Raw genomic sequence first — 22,401 nt, 5'->3', positions numbered from 1 at the left:
GATCAGTTCATGAAGTAGGGAAGATTGGTTGCTTCTGACCTTTCCTGCCACAATCAGTCATACTGTCTCTAGCTCAACCACACCTACCCTGATCTTCCCAACACTCCCCTACCCTGCCTCCTCTGTCCACGGACCAAGTTCTTTATTTCCTCCATTCTGAGATGAGTGTTGGTCCCTTGAGGCAGTTGTAACTTAGCCTCTACCTAGGTACCCACAGAAACAGCGACTCAAGTATCATCGGAAAATTCTACCACTTCTAGAATTCCCATGCCCTGCCCTCCAGATCATCTACTAGCAATAGCAGGCATCTTTAGGAGGGTGAGCTCTTAGCTCTGGGGTAGTGACTGGTAAATAAGACTGCCCCACTTTTCATTTTGGGTTGCACTGAGTCTCAAAGGATGATCTTGCATAGATGGGCTGTGATCTGCATTGCCAATATCATTACATTGTCTTTCTCACAATCCCACCCTTCTTCCCTGTTTCTATTGAAGCAATACTACCTTTCCAGTCACCCAAGTTTACAGTCTTTCTGTATCTCTTACATCCATCCTAGCTGCCTACAAATACACCAAGGTCTCCCATGTGTTCAGGCTATTATCTTGTGTTTACCTTTTTTTCATAGTCAAAACTCCAGAAAAAGTCACCTACACCTGCTGCTTCCACTTCGTTACTTTTCACTCACTTCACAATCCCTTTCAATCTGACTTCTGACTTCACCACTTGACTGAAACTGACTGCTCCAAGGTTATCAATGATCTTTTAACTACTAGCTCCAATGGCCTTTTGTCAGTCTCCATCTTTCTTCTCATCTGACCACTAGTTTTCCATATCCTTTGCAGGATCACCATCCATTTCTGCCCTCTAATTGTGGGTATGTCTCAAGGCTCTGTCCTGAATTCCTTTTCTCTTTATACCCTTCCCCTTGGTCATCTCATCAGTTCTCATGGGTCCAATTATAATCTCCATGCAGATGATTACAAAGTCTATTTATCCACTATAATCTCTCTCTTATGCAGTACAGTATTACCAACTGCCTGCCAGCTATCTCTGCTAAGATGACCTATAAACATCTCAAACTCTAAATCCAAAAATGGAACTCACTAGATTTCCCCTAAAACTCATCCCTGCCCCCAACACTTCTCAATTTCTAATGAGGGTACCCAAGTCCTTCTAGTCACTCAGGTTCACAACCTTGGAGCCATCCTGGATTCTTTATTCTCCATCAACTCCTATATTTAATGACTTGTCAAGTCGTGTTGTACATGCCTCCATAACATATTGTGTGTCTGTCCTTGTCACTCCACTTACATATCCAGGAGAGAGCAGATGCTGAGGAAATAGAGGAAGTGGGTGAAGCTTTTCTAGAGCTTTATCCATGAATGAGAGAAGAGACCTATAATGGTAGCTGGAAGGGAGATCCTCTGCATGTCAAAGCACGTAGTCCTATCCAAATTTTAATGGATCAAGTCAATTCTGAGTTCTGTTTCTTCACCCCTTACTTCCCCTTCTATCTGTATGGAAGCCAAGTGGAGTCCTAGGATGAGTCCTGACAAGGGGCACAGAGATAACAGTTCAGGCTCAGACATAGTAGGACGGTAGGAGTGGAGAGGGAAATCCATTAAATCTAGGGAGGAAAAAATGGCTTCTTGTTAGAGTGGGGCTGTCATGAGTGACCCTAAAGAGGGTCTAAAATACCAGACTAAGGCATTTGGATTCTAATCATAAAATTTTAAGCCATGAAATTAGGTAATTTATCCCAGGAACAGTATCAGCTGTATAGAGAAAAGAGTAGGGGGTCATAGATTAAACTTTAGGGGACATGGATATCTAGGTAACAGGAGAATGGCAAAGATCTAAGAGGAGTTTTTATTAAGATATTATGAAAAGATGAACAACTTTGAAAGACCCAAGAACTCTGATTAATGCAATGACCAACTATAATTTCAGAGGATCAGTGACAAAGAATGCTACCCTCTTCCTGACAGAGAGGCAATAGGTTCAAGAAACAGAATGCAACTTATGGTTTTGAACATGATCAATGGAGGAATTTGTTTTACTTAACTATACGTATTAGTTACAAGTTGTTTTTTTTTAATTTTTCAATAGGGAGCACTTGGGATAGAGAGAAAATAAAAGCTTTTTAATTAAAAATACAATAAATGTTTTAAAAATATTAAGAGAATGAGTACAGTATTATTTATTGCATGCTAAATAAAAGATTTACAGATTCAGAATATGCAAAGATTCAAGGAAGCATATATAGAGATGCTCCTACATAGAGACTGTACCAAGACATACTCACAAAGATAAAGACCAGTAGCATGAATGACCTTTGGAATCACCTGCATAGGTGGACTGCTAAGCATCCCTTGAAGTATACTACTACCACCTTTTACACTACTATACCCTGAGAGGCTCTGGGTCACGAGCATGGATACATTTGATTTTCAGAAATCTACTTCCTTCTTCAAGAAGAGCACTCTCTGGCCAATATGCCATTGGTATGGGCACCATTAGGATGAAAAAATCATCATCATGACATCAGGGTAATTTGGCATCAAATAGGGTTCAGCAACTCAGGAAGGTGGGTATTTAGGAGCAGAGTGGTCTGGCAGCAAAGATTGGAGACCCACCTACTAGGACTGGGATGGAAGATAGGATACTAGTTATTGGGAGAACTGGTGACAACAAGGAAAAACCACAGTTTTGGAGGAACTAAGACATGGGGCAGGGTACCAGGGGACAGATTTGAATATGAGGGAAGCAAGACAAATCCATTTGGTAGGACTGGGGTACAGAGAAGGAGACAATAGAATAGCCTAGTTACTAGAACCAGGATTCATTGTCAAGAAAAGCAGCCATGTGACACTAAGCTACCTAACTTACACAGATTTATATGACTAGATCTATATATCCCCTGCCTTAGAAGCTGGATTATTCCTACAGTCTAGGGCAGAACTAAGCCTACAGGTTAAGTGGCCAGCTGGGTAGCTCCAAAGACAGGGAGTCAAGCCAGTCATTACAGGTAATTTTATTGGTGGGCATCCTTCTAATCTTGGCCACCTGGTGTCTAATAATTGATAATCCTTGAAGACCAGGCATCCTCCAGGTGGGACTCAAATATTACTGTGCCTATGGACATATGTACCGGTACACTGAGAACCACAGAAATCATAGAAATAGATACATACTTCAAGTAATAGTCTAAATTCCCACCTGATGCAAGAACCTACCAATATTGAAAGTTATCCATCTTTTTTCTGAAAATCTCCAGTGATGGAGAACTCACTGTTTTCCATACTGGTCAGGACGTACCTGGGGTATTGTGTTCAGTTCTGGGTACTGCATTTGACTGAATAACAACAAACTGACATGTTGGAATTTATCCCAAGGAGAGTAAGCAAGGGCTCTTGAAATTAATGTTCTGTAAGATAGGTTAAAGGAAATTGTGAATGTTTAGCTTAGAGAAGAGAAGATTGAGATAGAGTATGTCTTCAAAAAGTGTATGTGCTATCAAATAGGAATTAGACATGCTCTGCGTGGTTCCAGGGAACAGAACTAGGGAGCAAAGGTGTCAGAGAAGCAACTTTCAGACCATTGCAAGAACTTAATAAATAGACTCAACCCAAAATAAAATTGTATGAGATAGTGAGCTCCCCATAAAAAAGTGTTCAAAATGAAGCTTGACAAAAGGCTACTTGTCTGGTGTGTGACATAAGGGATTCTTGCTTCAGGTAGGGAGTTGGACTACATGACCCATACTTTCCCTTCTAACTCTACGGGTTATTGGATGTGAAAGAATACAGCTCAGTGGATGTCAGAAAGGGTGGGAAAATAGATAATAGGTGAGACAGTGAAGATGAGTGGGTGCCAAAGCAGGTGAGGAGTGGAGTAGGTGAGTCATCACCCAAGGAACCATTGGGGGGCTAATTGTTTATCTCTCCTGTAGACACAGTTATAGAAGTTACAAAAAGTTGTTTTTTAATCCACCTTCTTTAATTCACTTATTTGTTGTGTCTTTCTTTAATGCAGTACATTTCAGGATTTGGAAATGAGTTTGCCTCAGAGGATCCACGCTGCCCAGGAGCCCTGCCAGAGGGACAGGTACGGAGTATTCAGTGTAGCTGATTTATTATCTCTGCTGGAGGAAGGAGGCTTAATTAACACATGGCCAAAACCTCATATGGGCTCCAGCTAGTCACTAAAACAATTGGGACCCATGTAGGATTTTCTAGACAGAATTGAAGTTCCTTGAAGGCAGAGACTTTTTCGTTTTTGTCTTTGCCTTCTCTGTATCTGGAACAGTGCCTGTCACCCAGCAGATTAATAACGTTTGTTAATGCGTTGGTTGGGAATGTTTTATCATGTAGGCCATTGGTTGTACAATGGTCAAGTGGAGGTTGTCAGGGCCCAACTGCTGATAATTCCGTGCACTAGGCTCAGTGTGTATGGAGTCAGCTAATTACAGGATTTCCCTGTATGTATGTATGCATGTATGCATGTACATATGTATGTATGTGTGTATGTATGTATGTGTGTGTGTGTGTGTGTGTGTGTGTGTGTGTGTTGGGGAGAGGAGCACTTCCCCTAAATAAAGAGCCAATCTAATCCAAAACTATGCTCTTCTCTATGGGTATATGGCCTCCTTCCTAGGGTCTAGGGGTTCATGAAATCAGTCCTCTACAATCCTGTTCCATCGCTTATACATTTATACCTGGGTCTCCCCACATTGGATTCTGTTATATTTTAATATGAGTGCTTAATGACTGGAATAACTTTTCTTTTGGAATAGTTTTGTTTATTACTTATTATCTTTTTAAATTTCAGAATAACCCTCAGATCTGCCCATATAACCTGTATGCTGAGCAGCTCTCAGGATCATCATTCACTTGCCCCCGAAGCACCAATAAAAGAAGGTACAGAAACCCTGACCCCTGCTTCCACTTTGTAGACTAGGAGAAAACTCTAGGCTAGAGTCAACATCCTTTTCCCATTCTAAGGCACTACTGAATCAACAAGGAATTTTCAATTGCATACATTTCCAGTCATAAAATAATAGAATCATAAATTCTGGGCTGAAAAGACCCTGGAGGACATTTTGTCCAGTCCTCACAATTTTACAGATGTGAACTAAGGCATAGAAAGGGTAAGTAATTTGCCCAAGTCCATGCTCACAGCTCTCAGAGGAGAAAGGGGATGGAGAGTAAAGGAAGCCCTGATTCCAAGAACTCTTAGGTCTAGAACTTTCAGACAGCACCTAAGGCTGAGCCAGAGTCTCAGAAAAGTGACTTCTCAAAGTTGCATCCCTAGGCTATTTCAGAAAGACTTCATTATTGCAGGTTTATTTAAAACCTAAAGATTGGTAATGGGCGTACAAAGTATAGCTAAAGCAAATGCCTGGGGTGGAAGGGAGAGGGTCAATGGGAAACACTACTCCCCTTCCCCACACACAGTTCCCCTGGCCACTTTACAATGGCTGATATCCTGGTTGAGACACACAATGACATACCCATTTCTGGGAAATTTCCCAGGGATCCTAAGTATGCAATCAAGCTAGAAATACTAGAAAACCACCTGGATCTGAGTCATTTTCTGTAAACAACCAAAACCACTACAAACTCCAGAGGAGCAGAGAATCGCTCTTCCTCCTTAACATTTTCTCCCATACCCTTCTCATTGCCTGGGAATATCCAAAAGGACCATACAAAATGAAATTAACTCCTTGGATCTAGGTCCCATCCCTTTCAAAAATCTGTTTTTAATCTCAGTATTCAGCCTTCCCAAAGTCCTTGTCCGAGGCCCTAACACAACAACTTAACTTTTCCAAACCCCTGTGTTTGCATTTTCCCAAGCCTTAACAAAGTCAAAAGGCTAGTAAACAGAGGCAGCCTCAGAGTATTCATGCTTTCAGTGTCTTGGAGTTGGAGGGACTTTAAAGTGCATAGTGCAAAGACCACTGGATCTTAGTTCAAGTCTGCCCCACTCCCATTCTGTCATTCATTGTGTGACCTTAGAAAAGTTAACTTCTAATTTTGAGCCTCAGTTTCATCATCTTTAAAATGATATTGATACTATGCCATGGGGTTGGAGGCTTCGAAAATTTCAAAATGTTGTATAAATGCAAGCTATTCTTATCTAGTGTAACTTCCCACCTGATGCAAGAACCTACCAATACTCAAAGTTATCTGTCTTTTTTCTGAAAATCTCCATTGATGGAGAACTCATTACCTGTAAAGAAGCCAATTGAAATTTCAGAATGTTCTGATGCTTAGAAAGTTCCTTCTTTATATTGACCCAAACTTATTTTCCTGCAAGTTAATGTCTTAGGTTCTAAGAGCAGCCCCCAGAGTTGTGTAGAGTTGCTCTGTAGGAGGAGAAGAACATACAACTGCAAAGCTTAAGCCAATGAAAGGGCATTCCTAGTTTCCCCAGAGCTAGGAGCCATCCCAAGTGGCTTTCTCCATCATTGGAACAGGTTCTGAGAACCTGATAAATGTGAAAAGTATTCTCTAACATTTGAAATCAGAATGGCCTAGAAACTTTCAGGGTGGTGAGGAAGACTTCAGAGGCAGCTGGTGGCGCAGTAGAGAGTTGGACCTGGAATAAGGAAGGCTTGATTTCAAATCCAGCCTCAGCCATTTACTAGCCATGTTATCCTAAGCAAATCACTTAACCTCTTATCTGTCTTCGATTTCCTCATCTATAAAATGGGATTAATGATAGTATTTACCCTCCAGGGATGTTGTGAGGATCAAATGAGATATTATTTGTAAATTGCTTTGCCAAACTTAAAGCACTACAGAAATGCCAGATGCTAGTATCACTTCAGTGGTTGTGAAGAATAGGAAGAGAAGTTCACATTCTTTCCTTTTTTTGTTTTTGTTTTTGTGCCTGTTGATGTCATCTTCCTCAGTTACCTCTCTGGTCATTTCCATATGATGGAAAACACACATGCAAAAGTGGGTGATCCATCGTTTTGGGTGCATTGGCAAATGATGAATGCCTAGCTGCTAAGAGTGGTGGATTGTCCATGTGGCCACCAATGCCTTTGGTGCTAAGCAGCAGAGATGGGGCTGCTAGCAGGATACTCCACTAATGAGCACCATGTGGTTGAGTATTGCCTGCCCAACTGAGAGCAGGTGCTATAAGGTACAGCAGATGGCCTCCATCCATTGCTGGTTGTCATCTCTACTTATCAGATGCTTCAGCTTTCTGAAGTTATCTAGTATGCCAGCTCTGAGTCTGAACTGTGTTTGCCATATAATTATTTATCAAGATTATTGTATATCCTAAGGACAGCTACTGCCCCTGCAGCTGAGCATGATACATCCCACTTCCCTTCAGAGTGTGAATTTCATGCGCTTTACCTAGGCTTAGGCAGTCACTGCATCAAGACAAGATTTTCTTGTCTGTGTCCCCTTGAGGATCAGGGTCATATTGTAAGGTTCTACTGGTCTGTTGCTATATCTATATGTCTATGATGGATATGTCTGTGGTGAAGGAGTAATAAGGCAACCATGTGTTAGCAACACTACTGGCTGGTCTTTGAGGCTTGGTTTTTTTTTTTTACCATTTTCTGAGGTATAGTGATTGAATACATGACCTTACGTAATAAATTGAAGGGAAGAGGGAGAACTAATAGATTCTCCTTGATAATATTGTTTGTGGACATGCAGGTACAATGCTGGTGGGGCTGCATTTGCTCAAGGTGGAAGAGTTTATAGCAATCAAGTTTCAGTTTGTGAGGGGCCAGAAGCAAGAGATGGGATCCTTCCCCTGCCCACCAAGAGCTAAGATGGATTGTCTTTCCCCTGTCCTAATGTAGTTCCTTGAGAGCAGCAAGATCTTTGCTTTTGTATTTTTATCCTGAGCATATAGTACAGTACTTGGTATCTAATATGACCAAGCAAAAGAAGGAAGAGGCAGGGAGTGGTTAGGGACTGAGATAGCAGGTAGGAAAGGTTAGAAATGTGGAGGTGACAAGATCTGAGGAGCTGAAACAGTCTGTGGTTAACCTAGGGTTAAAAAAAAAAGACAGCCAAATAGGTTTGAGCTACCCCATCCATTCAAGTCCTATTCTTCTTCCAGAGTTCATATATAGACAGAGTTTTCTGTCTCTCTTTGTCTATGTCCTTCTCTGTCTCAGTCTGTCTCTCTTTCTCCCTGTGTGTGTCTCTCTCTATTTTTCTCTCCCCCTCCCTCCCTTTCCCTTTTCCTCTCTTTTCCCCTCTCTGTCTTTTACTCTTTCTCTCCCCCTCTCTGTCTCTCCCTCCCTTCCCTCCCCCCAATTTATCCACTGAACATATAATTAATTTCATATGGATAAAGAACTCCTAGTGAGAGGATCCCTTCTATCACTGCAAGTTGACATTTAATCTTAAAGACTTGGCTGAGGTATTAAGAGGTTAAATAATTTTCCCACAGTCTCAGAACCAGCATGCAGGACTTCTTCCTGATCCTGAGACCATTTCTCTATCCCTCAAGCAACACTGTCTTTAGATCTTGGGTTTTCAGTGGATATGACAATATAGTCAAGACTCTGGTAGGTCTTGCTTATTTGGAAAGGATATGAGCCAACCTAGTTGAGGACCAACCTAGTTAAATTTGCAGAGACCCGTCATCAAGTTGACCGTGTGGTGATGATTCTTCTGGTCGCAGGAACTCTTGAAGATCATCTCCTGGACCATCCACTGAGTCACAGAGGGTTTTTCATCTGCGACAGTGGAGGGAATATTTGAACTAAAAGAATCATAGCTCATTGAAGTTGAAGTCTAGCAGAGAGCTTTACACATTGATAAATGTAATATGAATTCAACTGAATTGAGGTACAACGTGAGGCAAGGCATTGGACTTGGAATCAAGTGGACCTGGGTTCAAATTCCGCCTCAGATGCTTGTTTACTTGTTGTTTGACCATGGGCAAATCACTTAATCTCTGTCTCAGTTTCCTCATTTTCAAAATGGAGGGACTGGACTCAATGGCCCCTAGTATTTCTTCCAACTCAAATTCTATTCCTCTGATGATGAAATTTTATTCTAACCCACCCTCCTTTTTTGTCTAAATGAATTTTAAATGTGGATGCCTCCTATCTGTGGATGTTATTTCCATTCCCCACAAAGCAAAAAGCTTTGTCTGAGCAAGGCATAGAAAGAAGGGACTTGGGATTCTGAAGATAAACTAAGCTTACTTCATAAGTGTGCTCAAGGCCAGCCGTGTCTAGTAGTTGTATCTGATCCCAGTCATCACCAAAATGAAGCCATAAATCAAAGGTACAGAGACCAGACGAATGGCCCAGTCTAAACCAGATATTCTAAGATTGTCCTGAATAGGAACCTTGTTACTGAGCCTTGAACTATTCCCACTGAAATCCCCATCCCCAGTCTGTAGGTTTCTCCAAATATGTCCCTTGATCACACGCACACACACACACACACACACACACACACACACACACACACACACACACGCTTTTGGTGTTTTTCATCCTTCCCCACCTCTCCTCCCCAACTGTCCTCAATCTGTGATCCACTGTCAAGTCTATGAGACAAATTTAACATCGCTAAGGGCAAGGTCCTCTCTCGCTCAGCAGAGTTGGCATAGTAGTAGAGCAGAGACTGCCACTCATCTCAGGGCTGTACCCTTCTCATTCTCTGACATACAGTCTGACTCTTTTAGCAACAACATTTACAAAATTTAAGCTACAATCTGACTCATGGTTCTCTTGTAAGCCTGGCATACTTCCATCCCTTCCTTACAAATCCAGTAGCTGACATAAAATAAGAAATGAGTATGGACAAGAAAGCCTTGCTACAGGTCATTTGGCTGTTTCATGCCTCCGATTTCTCCAGAGTGCATTAACCTTTTCACTCTTCCCAAATAAGCAGCTTTTTAGAATGTCAGTGTTCTAGCAGAAAATTTATTGAATAAGTAGGTCACATTCGGTATCCTAGGCTTGCCGGGTGAACCAGAAGCACAGAATCATAATAATCATAGCTCACATCTCTTTTTAGTACTTTAAGGTTTGCAAAACACTTTGCATACATCATCTCATTTGATCCTCTCAACCCCATAAGAGAGCCACTATTATTATCTCCATTTTATAGATGAGACTGAAAGAGTTCAAGTGACCTGTCCAAGGTCACACAGATGATAAATCTTTAATGTACCATTTGAACTCAGGTATTCTTGACTTCAAATCCACTCTGCCAAAGTTGCCTCATAATCAAAGAATCTCAGAGAAGGAGAGACCTTAAAGTTCATCTAGTCCAATCCCTTTATTTTAATGATGGAGAAACTGAGGCTGAGAGAGGTAGAGTGAATTTCTTATGGTGAAATTGTAAGGGCCAAAGCACTTTAAGATTTAAGGTGAATAAAAATTGTGTCTTACATAGTGAATAATAGTAAGTGAACAATGCTAATCTAAGCTAAAACTTCACTGAGACTTTTGGGGCATCATTTCTAGCTATTAAGTTTGCAAAGCACTTTATAAATAATCTCATTTGAACCTCATATTGCCACCATGAAATAAGTGTTTATTAGCATCCCCATTTGACAGATGGAGGAACTTAGAGATGTTAAGTGGGGCTTGGCCATGATCACAGAGTTAACAGATATCTGAGGTACCATTTCAAATCAGAGCCTCCTGAGTCCAGGTACACATTGCTCTCCATTATGCCACAGTGGCTCTGTGCTGGTATGGTTGTCAGATAGCAGATAACTAGAGAAATTTGGCCTTTATATGGAATACTAATATTACCACTACCGCCATCACCACCCCACATTTTTATCCTAAGTAGCTAGGTGGAACAGTGGACAGAGTATTGGACTTTGAGTCAGGAAGACTTAAGTTCAAATCTGGCCTCAGACTCTTATTAACTGTGTGACCCTGGGCAACTTAACTGCTACCTGCCCATTTTCTCATCTGTAAAATAGGAATGATAATAATAGCACCTGTCTTCTCTTTTTCCTTCTGCACCTCCTCTTCCTCCTCCTCCTCTTTCTTCTCTTTTTCCTCCTCCTCTTTTTCTTCCCTTTTCTCCTCCTTCTCCTCTTTCTTCTCCTCCTCCTTCTAACTGCCCCCTCGCATTTGTATACTGCTGCTACTACTGCTGCTGCTACTACTACTACCACCTCACCTTTATGAACACTTCACAGTTTACCAAGCACTATTTTCACAATAGTCTTGTGAGGTTGGTAGTGCAAGTAGATTATTCCCACTTTACAGATGAAGAAACTGACATTCAGATAGATTGAGTTGGAGTTAAAATTCAAATTTAGCTCTTCATATTCCATTTCCAGAGCTCTTTCCAATTTTGTAACATTTGGTCAATGTCCATAGTGCTATAATATGAAAAAAAAGCCCATATAAATTGAAGCAATAACAGAGTGATTATTATCAGTGCTATTATTAATAAAAGTGGCAGCAAATGAGATGTCCTCATTTGTTGTGGGTTATGCCAATAGACATAATAGTGTTGGCAAGGGTGTTCCACAACAATTAGCTTCAAAATGTGATAAACAAATGGATTAGTATTTATAATCATTATAAAGATGAACCAAAAAGGATGTTGGAAAGTAGCCACCATAAGAAATAGGGAACTCACAGCATAATGAGACTGATAACTTCTAGCCAACAGAGTAGATATATTTTTATTAGTCTAATAAAGGAACAGAAACTATTAAAATGAAGAACCTCAACTACCCTTATGGAATGAATCATTCTAGTCAGGTTTTCTGGGTAGCTGAAGATAAACCTCAACCCAAGTCTAGTAACATTTATTAAATGCTGACTGTATACCAGGCACTGTGAGGCTAAGGATGGGGGGGAGGCAAAAATAAACCTAGTCTCCACTCTTAAAGAGCTCACAATTTAATGAGGGAGGCAATGTATAAGCAATTATGTATAAATTTATAAAATATAAATTGGAGATAATATTAAAACATCAAAATCATACCTTTAAACATCAAAACTTTTAAATTTCAAGTATTTGAGTGGAAATTTCTTGAAAATGTGTTATATACTTCTCTGTCTTCTTAGACAGAGAGTCACATACATAATTCAACTTTTTCTTGATGTTGGGACCTAGGATACTTTCTCCCTAGTCTACACTCATTTGAGCACCTCTGAAGTGTTTTGCCTTTTCCTGTCAATATCCTGGGATATTGACAAGCCACCCAGTGACATTTACAAGCTGGAGCATGTGAAGGGCCTGGAAATCATGTTATACATATATTTTTGAATCATATTTTATTTTTCCCTAATTATATGTAAAAACAAATTTTAACAGTAATTTTTTTTAAAAATTGAGTTCCAAATTTTCTCCCTCCCTCCCCTCTACCGTCCTTGAGACAGTAAGCAACTTGATATAGGTTATACAGAAATCACGCTATATGAGGAAGAGTTGAAGTAACTTATGGGTATTTCAGCTTGTGAGTATTTTGGAAAACTGAGATGGGAGACATAACTGTCTGCAAACCTCTGAACCTCTGTCATGTGGACAGCAAATTAGAGATCTCTCTAGCCCTAACTCTAGTCCAGTGGATAGAAGAGGGAAATTTCAATTTAGTACAAGGAATAACTTTTTAACATTAAAATTGTCTGAAAAAAAGAATGTGCTTCTCTAATGTAATACTCATTTCCTGTCACTAGAAGGGCTCAGAAACCCTGAATGTCAAGGATATTGTAGAAGGGTTTTAGTTAGTGGACAGAGGGCTGAAGTGACAGATAAGATTCCTCCCAGTCATGGATTCTATCATAAAAATCAGATATTGTACTATGCTGTTCACTGAGGGATGTACAATTATTTGCCTAAACACAAAGTTACCCCCAAACTGCTGTGCTTTTTGAGTTTTGTGTCTAGTTCTTTTAGTTTTTCTGTTCCCTCCCCCCCCACTTCTTGTCAGACTGTTAGCTATTACCTCTTGCTAGCAGTGTGTCTTCTTGTAGGATGCTTTCTTGCCCTAATTTGCTAATTCTAATCTTCTGTGGCTTATAAACGAGATACTTAAGCTTGTCAGAAAAAGAACAAATAGGCTCTGAGTGAGGGTTTTGAAACATTTTCCTCCAAAAGCCAACTGCATGAGCTTCAGCTCACAGACTTTGTGATACTGATTTTGGCTTTTTGGAGCCTTTTTGTTTCCTCTGTGGTTCTTGGCCGTGTTTCATTTGGTTGAAGATACAGGCTAGTTCAGGTGTTATTGTAATAACATCTATCTTGCTACCATATTGAAAACCTGCCCACCTATAATTCATAGTGTGGATAATTTTCACATGAACAATAATAATAGCTAACATTTACATAGTGCTTGCTATGTGCCAGGCACTGTGCTAACTGCTTTATAACTATTATCTCATTTGATCCTCACTACAACCCTGGGAGGTGGGTGCTATTATTATCCCCATTTTACAGATGAGGAAACTGAGGTTAAATGACTTGTCCAGGATTATATAGTTAGCAAGTGTCTGAGGCCAGACTTGAAGTCAGGTCTTCCAGACCCCAAGTCCGGCATCTATCTACCGAGCTACCTAATTCAGCTCTGAAGGTATATATGTCCAATGTCCCAGTCCATAGCAGGGGGAGAGGAGGAGTATGACTTCTCTAGCTGAAGAGCTTTCCCAGGAAAATGGAGGGCACAAAACAATGCGTGGGCCCACAGACCACCTAAGTACAGCAAATTGAGACAACTTAGTTTAAAATGATACTCTATTACTGGTACCCCATTAACAAACAATGACAGCCTGAATGGTCACTTCTCTAATTTTGAGCCAACTTTCACGTTAGAAACTAACTCTCACATTATCTGGCCTTTGTAATTCCTTGACTCATATGCTGGCTCTTTCTCTTGGTGTGTTCACACTGTGACTCTCACTCTTCCTATGCAGGAACAAATGCATATTCTTAAAGCATGAGCTTAAGTATGGTACTCCTCTCCTCAAGAAATCTCAGTGGCTACACATCACCTCTAGGAGAGAATATAAATCCCTTTGTTTAGCATTTAAAGTCCTTCACAATTTAGCTTCAGCCTACCTTTCCAGGCTTACTACACATTAGTCTCCTTCATGGTAGCTAGGTGGCGAAGTCAATAAAATGCTGGGCCTGCAGTCAGGAAGATCTGAATTCAAATCCAATCTCAGACACTCACCAAGTGTGTGTCCCTGGGCAAGTCACTTAACCTCTGTCTGCCTCAGTTTCCTCAGCTGTTGTAAGGATGCAAGGATTATTGTAAAGATGAAATGAGATAAAATTTGTAAAGTTTTTTTTTAACACAGTGCACAAAGGAGGTGCTTAATAAATTCTTATTTCTTTCCTTCCTCATAATACTCTGCATTCCAGATAAGTTAGCTTACTAGTTGTTCTCATTATATCACATCCCATCTCTTGCCTCCAGGCCTTTGCTTGTGATGGTCTTATTCTTCATCTTGATCTACTTCTTAGAACCCTTAGCCCTCTTCAAGGCTTAGCTCAGATGACACCTTTTACCTGAAATACCCCTGATTTACTTTGCATATATTTTGCATTTACATATCTGTGTGTGTGTGTGTGTGTGTGTGTGTGTGTGTGTGTGTGTGTGTTTTGTATAAGTTCCCTGAGACCTGGGACTGTTTGCTTTTATCTTTGTGTTCCTAGCCCTTCCCATATTGCTTTGTAAATGTGTTTTAGTTACATCCAACTCTTCATGATCCCATTTGGGGTTTTCTTGGCAAAGATACTGGAGTGGTTTGCCATTTTCTTCTCCAGCTCATTTCACAGATGAGGAAACTGAGGCAAACAGGGTAGTGACTTGCCCAGGGTCACCCAGATAGTAAGTATCTGAGGCCAGATTTGAATTTAGGATTTGAATTCCTGACTCCAGGCCCCTCCCTCTATCCACTGCACCACTTAGATGCACATAACAGACACTCAATAAGAATGAATGAATAAATGAGGGAGTAGATGAATGAATGAATGAATGAATGGTTGTTACTCTTCCCCCAGCCACTCCCTAACCCAGCTAAAGCTCACTATGGATCCTGCTCAGTCAAGACCCTTAAGTGCCCCCCCTGAGGAGGGGCCCCTGCATGAGGAGAAGCCTAAGAGAGCAGTATATATGAAGTTAAGGTTGAAAAATGCAATCTCTATTATGCTCTAATTTATGGCAGCTTGGCTGTGCCTAAACCCATTTATTTGGCCTTAACAACCATCAGAATAACGGGAGAATTGGACTCAATATTCTGTTGCTCACATCACTCAGCAGTAATTATCAGTAGCCCAAGCCACAGCCTCTTCCAGAAAACTGGAAAGGAGCTGTCAGAACTTCATTAAGGAGCTGGCGTTCTTCCCCGAAACAGAATTAAATCTCTGCCGAGCAGCCCAGTGAGCTTTATGAACTGACTCAGCTACTGCGTAAACCCAACCATGTCTCCCTCGTCTTTTTAACAATCCTCCAATGGGGAACATTGGGCCCCAAAGCTAACATGGAAAAATTCCTATTGGGAAAACAGTCTTCAATGCAGACGGAGTGGCATGAGGTAAGGGAGCCAAGAGGCCATTCCACCCTACATCTCTCTTTCAACAGCCTAGAATTTCAACTATGAGAAATGCTATAGGACAGCTAGGTGGCTCAATTGGTAGAGCACCAGGCCTAGAATCAGGAAGACCCGAGTTTAAATCTGGCCTCAAACACTTATTAGCTGTGTGACCCTGGGCAAGTCACTTAACCCTATTTGTTTCAGTTTCCTCATCTGTAAAAAATGAGCTGGAGACAGATAAAGAAAACCACTCCAGTATCTTTGCTAAGGAAAACCCCCTAAAAAGAGGGTCACAAAGAATTGGAAACAACTTAACCATAACAATAACACTGCAGCCAGACAGGGGTATTATGTCTCAGAAGTCTTCATTCCTCTCTGAGCTCCACCCCTGATTCTTTAGACATTTCCCACCATTCACAACACTCTCCTCACCCTGCATGTTCTTTATGCCCCAGATTTGCTCGTACAAGAAATATATTCTGCCCCTTTGGCCCCTTCTTCTAAGTGTTTGGTCTTTCCTAGGACCTCCATTTTAAACAAAGTCCTCAGGATAGCCATGTCTTCATTCCCCTCCAGGCCTCACCCCTGACTTTCTGGATTTTCTCCACAATGCCCCCTCTCTAGTACCTTCTCCCCTTGTACCTCCCTGCTTTTCTACTTCCTCTTATGTGTTGTCTACCTTCTCAAGGACAATAAGCACTTATTAAGCATCTACTATATAATAAGCATTTACTAAGCACTTACTAAATAATAAACATTTATTAAGCACCTACTATGTAATAAACATTTATTAAGCACCTAATAATAAACAAGGCAGCTAGATGTATAAGTAGATAGAGGGCTTGGAGTCAGGATGACCTGAGTTCATATCTGACTTCAGACACTTACTAGCTATGTGACCCTGGGCAAGTCACTTAATACTGTTTGCCTCAGTTTTCTCATCTGTAAAATGAGCTGGAGAAGGAAATGGCAAACCACTCCAGTATCTCTGCCAAGGAAACCTCAAATGGGGTCACAAAGAGTCAGACACAACTGAAAAAGAAATGAACAACAACAACATATAATAAACATCTTATTAAACACCTAGTATATAATAAACATTTTGTGAGCACCTGGCACCCAGTTCCAGGCCCTGGGCTAAGCATTTCTCTGTGTTTTGTGGAACCAAAGTTAGGTCATGCTATTCTGCAAGAAGCCTTTCTCAGACCTCCTTAATCTTAGTACCTTCCCTCTGAGATTATCTCCAATTTATCCTGTATATCTTGGTTGTACGTAGTTGTTTGCCTGTCATCTCCCTCATTAGAATCAATCAATCCACCAACCAATTAATCAATAAACATTTATTAAGTACTTAGTATGTGCCAAGCACTGTGCTAAGGCTAGGGATACAAAGACGCAAAAAATAGTTCCTGCCCTCGAGGAGCTTACAATCTGATGGGATTTCTGCTTGTACTTAACATTACGGCACTTAGCAGAAAGCCTGGTACATATATAGTAAGTACTTAATAAATAATTGTTGACTTGATTTGACTTGAAGAGACCACAGTCACAATGCTGGGTTCCTCTTTGAGGAACACAAGTCTGATTAGCTAGTTGCTATCTTGAGTCTGGAGGGAAGGAGATACAGGATAGGAAAGTGTGAGTGTGGGGGATTGGACCACTGATGAAGCAAGGGTGACCAGGCTGTCAGTGATGCCAGGCCTAGGGTGATGGCATGCCTGGGCCTGGACAGAATGCCTTAAAAGAGAAAAAAGGAAGTAATATCAATTTTTTTCCTCAAGTATGCTCTATTTAAAAAAAAAAGAGTAGGCAACTATTCTTTGGATGTTGAAATATTAGTATGTGTTAATGATTGTTAAGTTCATAATTTTTTTAAAATGTAAAAGTTTAAGAATACTGTAGTGATGGTTGTGACCCAGGACACTGGTAGAACTGGGGAGGCATTTGTTAACCCCTCCAGCCTCCCAAACACCAGCCTGGACTATTGTCAGCACAGAAATGATGGGCAACTTCAATGAACTTTGCCTCTAGGTGGATTGATCTGGGACTCAGACAGGGTCCACTGAGCAAGAAGAATATAAAAGCAGTTTTAAGCAATTTAGCAGAGAGTTCTCCAGACTCTTTTTGAGGTCCCAAGGAAACTCTTTGCCAACTGTTTTTAATTTCCTTACTGGCAATCTCTACTTACTTTTACTTTCCTGGTCTACTTTTAAATGCTTTGGAGACTGCTTTTTGAATATGTTTTTATTAAAGGGAATATTTATTTGACCCTTCAGGCTCTGAGTAATCTATCCCACCAGATGTGAAACTGCAACCAGGAAAATGGCACTTAGAAAATAATCCCAGAGTTGTAATAGGCTACCCAGCTTCCACACTGTGTAATGTCAAGAGCATCGGATCTGGAACCAGAGGACCTGCGTTCAAATTGCAGCTCTCTTATAACCTAAGTGATTTGCAGCGAATCACTTCACCTCTTGACTTCAACTTCCTCCTATGTAAAATGGGATGGTACAGGGGAAGGGTGAATCCAGTGATCCTTTTGGCCCTAAATCTATGATTCTATGATCCTTGTTAAATCAAGGAGAAGGGAGGGCAACCTACCGTTTGTGACCCGGAGTGTCTGATTACTTCATAGTTGTAGTTGTCCAGAAGTGAGCCATAAGAATCATAAAATCCAAACTGGAAGGGACCTTGATCACCTAGTCTAACCCAATTCTAATGGAAAACAGGTCCAGGAAGGAAAATGGATTTGCCCAAACTACAAAGTTCATTAGTAGCTAGCCTGAGACTAGAGCCCAGATCTCTGAATCCAAGTCCAATCAATCAGTCGGCCAGTCAATGACTCAACAGAACTTAATAGGTGCTTACTATGTACCAGACAATGGTTACACAGACAAAAAAAAACTAAAACAAAACAGTACCTGCTCTCAAAGACCATATATGCTCCACCATATTCCCACTGTCCTACTAGCAAGGATCATAATTTGATATTCCTGCTGTGTACCCATGAGAAAGTGAGCTAGGTAGTGCAGTGGATGGACCTGGAGTCAGGAAGACTGGAGTCCCAATCTGGCCCCAGATACTTGCTAACTGTGGTGATGATGATGATGATGATGATAATGATGATGATACTATCATTATTGTTTTTAGTAGTAGTAGTAAGACAATTTCTCCCTCAGTTTCCTCATTTGTAAAATGGGATAATAACAGCACCCATCTCTTAGGGTTGCTATGAGGATAAAATGAGATAATATTTGTAAAGCACTTTCCAAACTTAAAGTCCTATATAAATACATATATAGGTATTTAATTAAGTTACTTTTTAACCTAAGTCTCAGTTTCCTTATGTTTAAAATGGAGACAGTAATGCCTTATAAAATCAATAGGGTTATGGTAAAGATAACCATAAAGATACCATAACCTAGGGTTCTGGTAAAGATCAAATCAGGTCACATTCAGAAAGCATTTTTGCACTTTTAAAGTGTTTAAAGCACTATGTAAATGTCAGTTTGTATTATTGCTATTTAGTTCCAGAATATAAGGAGTTAAGTCCTTTTTTTCTTTGTAACTTTCACCGCAACTTTGGAATATCAGCAGATACTCTCTACAAAGGATTCTGCCCTCCCCAAATTCCATTTATAGTTTTAGTTGGGAAGGACCATGGTGTCAAAAAAAAAAAATACCATCAGCTGCATTTCAGGCACGAGTTTGCCAGAGACATTTTAAAATTAATTTAACATTCTAAATTCAAGCATTGTTCTGCTTGGAAAGAAATATCCACATTGTCAGAGTCCTTCTGAATCCCCTCAGACATGTCAAAACATTTTAAAGTAACATTTATAGAAATCTTGAATGAAGAAAATGTCATAACATGATAAAACAGAGTTTGGGGTTAACATTCTAACCCATCTAGTAGAATAATAGTCATTTAATTTTTCCAGAATGGTGCTTGGAGAAAAATCACTTATGCCTTTTTGACCCTTCACGTCAAGGACTCTCCTGAAGTAATTCAAGGGACCTCCTTACTCTGATCAATACCCTATTACCTTTAGGAAAAGGAGGGAAAGGGTGCTGTCCTTAGTTGAGTCATAACTCTATTGAAGGGAAAGTTAAAGGCAAGGATATTAACTAGTCAAATCAACAAGCATTTATTAAGTGCCTTCTATGTGTTGAGCACTGCACTAGAACGAGAGGAGGTATTTCTAATTCCAAATTTAGTTATCTCCTTTCATTCATTTCCCAGGGCCTTGGCTTTTGGTCTTTTTACCTACTTTCCTAAAAGAAAAGGCCTGAGAGAAAGAGTTCTAGACTAAAGCAATACTGATTTCTTAATATTTGAACTAAAACAGGTTTCTAATAGGCTTCCCCAATGATATCACAAAATCATAGGATTTAGAGCTAGAAGGAACATTAAAAATCAATATGTCCATTTTAAGGATGAGGAAACTGAGGCACAGAGGAGTTAAGGCATGTTACAATTCTTCACTTCTTGTCCTGTCTTCTGATGTCTCACCAGCTTATAAATAGCCCATTTCACTGCCTTAATCAGCACCAAACACGTTGCAGCATTTGGCAGGGGTTGGGGATCAGGGGCCTAAAAGAAAAGCAGGGAAAGTCAGTGACCACCACGGAGCCATGAAGGGCCACAAGAAGTTGGATTGTTGCTTTTTACATATGTACTCACCCAGCAGGGTTATATGCACTTTTGGGCATGGCTCTGCATCATTCATTACGTTTCCTGAATCTATCACTTTCTCTTTTCTTCCATAGCTGGCTGTACAGAATTCTACCTTCCGTCATTCACAAGCCTTTTGAATCCATTGAGCAAGGCCATCTGACTCACAACTGGGATGAAGTAGAGCCAGACCCTAACCAGGTAACTCAGTCACTCCTATAAAGGCATAAAATATACATAGTAGGCACTGTACCTCTAAATTAATTGACACAAGGAAACTCCCTCCACCAAAGCAAATTGGCCCCTTTACTGCAACTTGTTTAAGCTTAAGAGGATTGCACTGAGGGACTCGGGGTCCTACAGCTAGTATATGTGAAAGGCAGAACCTGAACCCAGGTTTTCTCGGTTTTGAAGCTAGCTCTCTATCTATGATGCACCTCTGCCTTTCTGCATTTTGTACAGCGGGCCTAAAACAAACCGGACCTGGAGTTGAAAAAAATGACAAACATAGTCAGCTGGGTTGAAATTTGTGTTTGGAGTACACTCTGTGCAAATGAATGGGAACGGACACAGTTTGTATTTTCTTAGCTTAAAGACAGAGTGTAGGAAAGAATGTTCATTGTCTCCGTTAAAATTTTGCAAGTCAGTAAAAATGTCTGCAGGTTCCTGACGATCCTTGCAACAAAATATAGGCAACCTAGCCAGTAATAGGATTGGTACAATAAAGCTACCCAATCTACCAATACAGGTGGACACCTTCTCTGCAACTCATAGGCCTAGAGAGATTTCTGAAGCACCACTGTCTAGGTTACCTAGGGTCACTCAGTCAGTCTATGTCTGAGGCAGGACTTGAACCCAGTTATTCCCGTCTCTGAAGCCAGCTCCTTACTGGCCTCCTTGCTGCTCCTCAAACAAGACACCGCCAAAGCTAGCCTTTTTCACTGACTGTCTCCCATGAGTGAAAGGCTCTCCCTCTTTATCTCAGCCTCCCTGCTTCCCTCGCTTCCTTCAAGTCCAGCTAAAATCCCTCCTGCTACAGGAAGATTTTCCCAATCCCTCTTAATTCTAGTGCCTTCCCTCAGTTCATTATTTCCAATTTATCCTGTATATAATTTGCCCATACATAGTTATTTTCATGTTGTTTCCCCCATTAGATTGTGAGCTCCTCAAGAGCAGAGCTTAGCACAGTGTCTGGCCTGGCACATAGTAGGTGCTTAATAAATATTTATTGACTGACACATCAGAAAATATTAAATAGGGATGAAAGGATCCCAGATCCTGATGATCATCAAAGAGTATCTTGCTGTCCAGAATGGATTCTGGAAAGTGTGGTTACTTTCAGGGTATCACATTCTTTACTCTTAATCTTTTCCTTCTGTCTTAAGACAGGTGGGTTCTTTCCCCAGCCCTCCTTAGGGAATAATCTAATTTGTAAACTATTATCCTCTGCTGGGTAACTAAGAGACCAAATCTAATGATATAACTGAACCAAGTATTTTTTTACTCATCATGAACCAAGTGTCTTTGCCCAAAATGCAATAAAAATAATAATGATGGCTAACCTTTATATAGCACTTACTACGTGCTGGGGACTGTGCTAAAAGCCTTACAATTATTAAAATGTCATTTGGTGCTTACAACAACAGTAAGGTAGGCTCTGTTATTATCCCCATTTTGCAAATGAGGAAATTGAGGCAAGCAGAGGTTAAGTGACTTGCCCAAGGTCACATACTTAGTAAGTGTAGCTCTGTCATTTGCTACTAGTGGCCCTAAAAGCAGCTTGGGATCATACCTACTGACCCATTTCCCTTGATCTAGTCTTACTTTTTATATCTTTTTCTTTAAAAAAAATTGATATTTTTGTTTTTACTTTCTCTTTATTTCTGAATATATTCATCTTCTTTTCACACTCAGTGAGCCATCCTTTATTTAAAAGATTTTTTTAAAAAGAAAAAAAGAGCAGTTCAGAAAAACTATTCAACATATCAATGATGTTTGATAGGACATGCAAGACATATCCCCTTAGGCTTTTACCTCTGCAAAGAGAGAAAAAAAGGAGATTTCCAGAGACCTTCTCCAGGGCCATTTTATTTCTCATCTGTTTTCCAACTTTTTGGCCACCTTCTATATGTTAGCAAGCCACGGATTAATATCTAGGCAATTGTTCTGTGAAATCCACTTTTGTTAAGGTTGTTGTCATTCAGTTATTTCAGTCATG

The 22,401-nt window shown here is 40.4% G+C and overlaps 1 protein-coding gene across 1 annotated transcript in view; it reads left to right on the top strand.

Annotated features, from left to right (window-relative positions):
- The window catches only part of HGD (homogentisate 1,2-dioxygenase), a 95,519-nt gene that overhangs the window by 15,263 nt on the left and 57,855 nt on the right, over positions 1 to 22,401 (top strand). Inside the window, exons 2-4 of the mRNA XM_020985893.2 lie at positions 4,033 to 4,104; positions 4,828 to 4,916; positions 20,279 to 20,384. Of these exons, the coding sequence (XP_020841552.1) occupies positions 4,033 to 4,104; positions 4,828 to 4,916; positions 20,279 to 20,384 (267 nt within the window). The remainder of the gene's footprint in view (positions 1 to 4,032; positions 4,105 to 4,827; positions 4,917 to 20,278; positions 20,385 to 22,401) is intronic.

Source organism: Phascolarctos cinereus, unplaced genomic scaffold, assembly GCF_003287225.1.
Source record: "Phascolarctos cinereus isolate Bilbo 61053 unplaced genomic scaffold, phaCin_HiC Scaffold_726;HRSCAF=1367, whole genome shotgun sequence".
Taxonomy (NCBI): Eukaryota; Metazoa; Chordata; class Mammalia; order Diprotodontia; family Phascolarctidae; genus Phascolarctos; species Phascolarctos cinereus.
The sequence above is the reverse complement of the archived record's forward strand: the minus strand, read 5'-3'. Positions and strand labels throughout refer to the sequence as shown.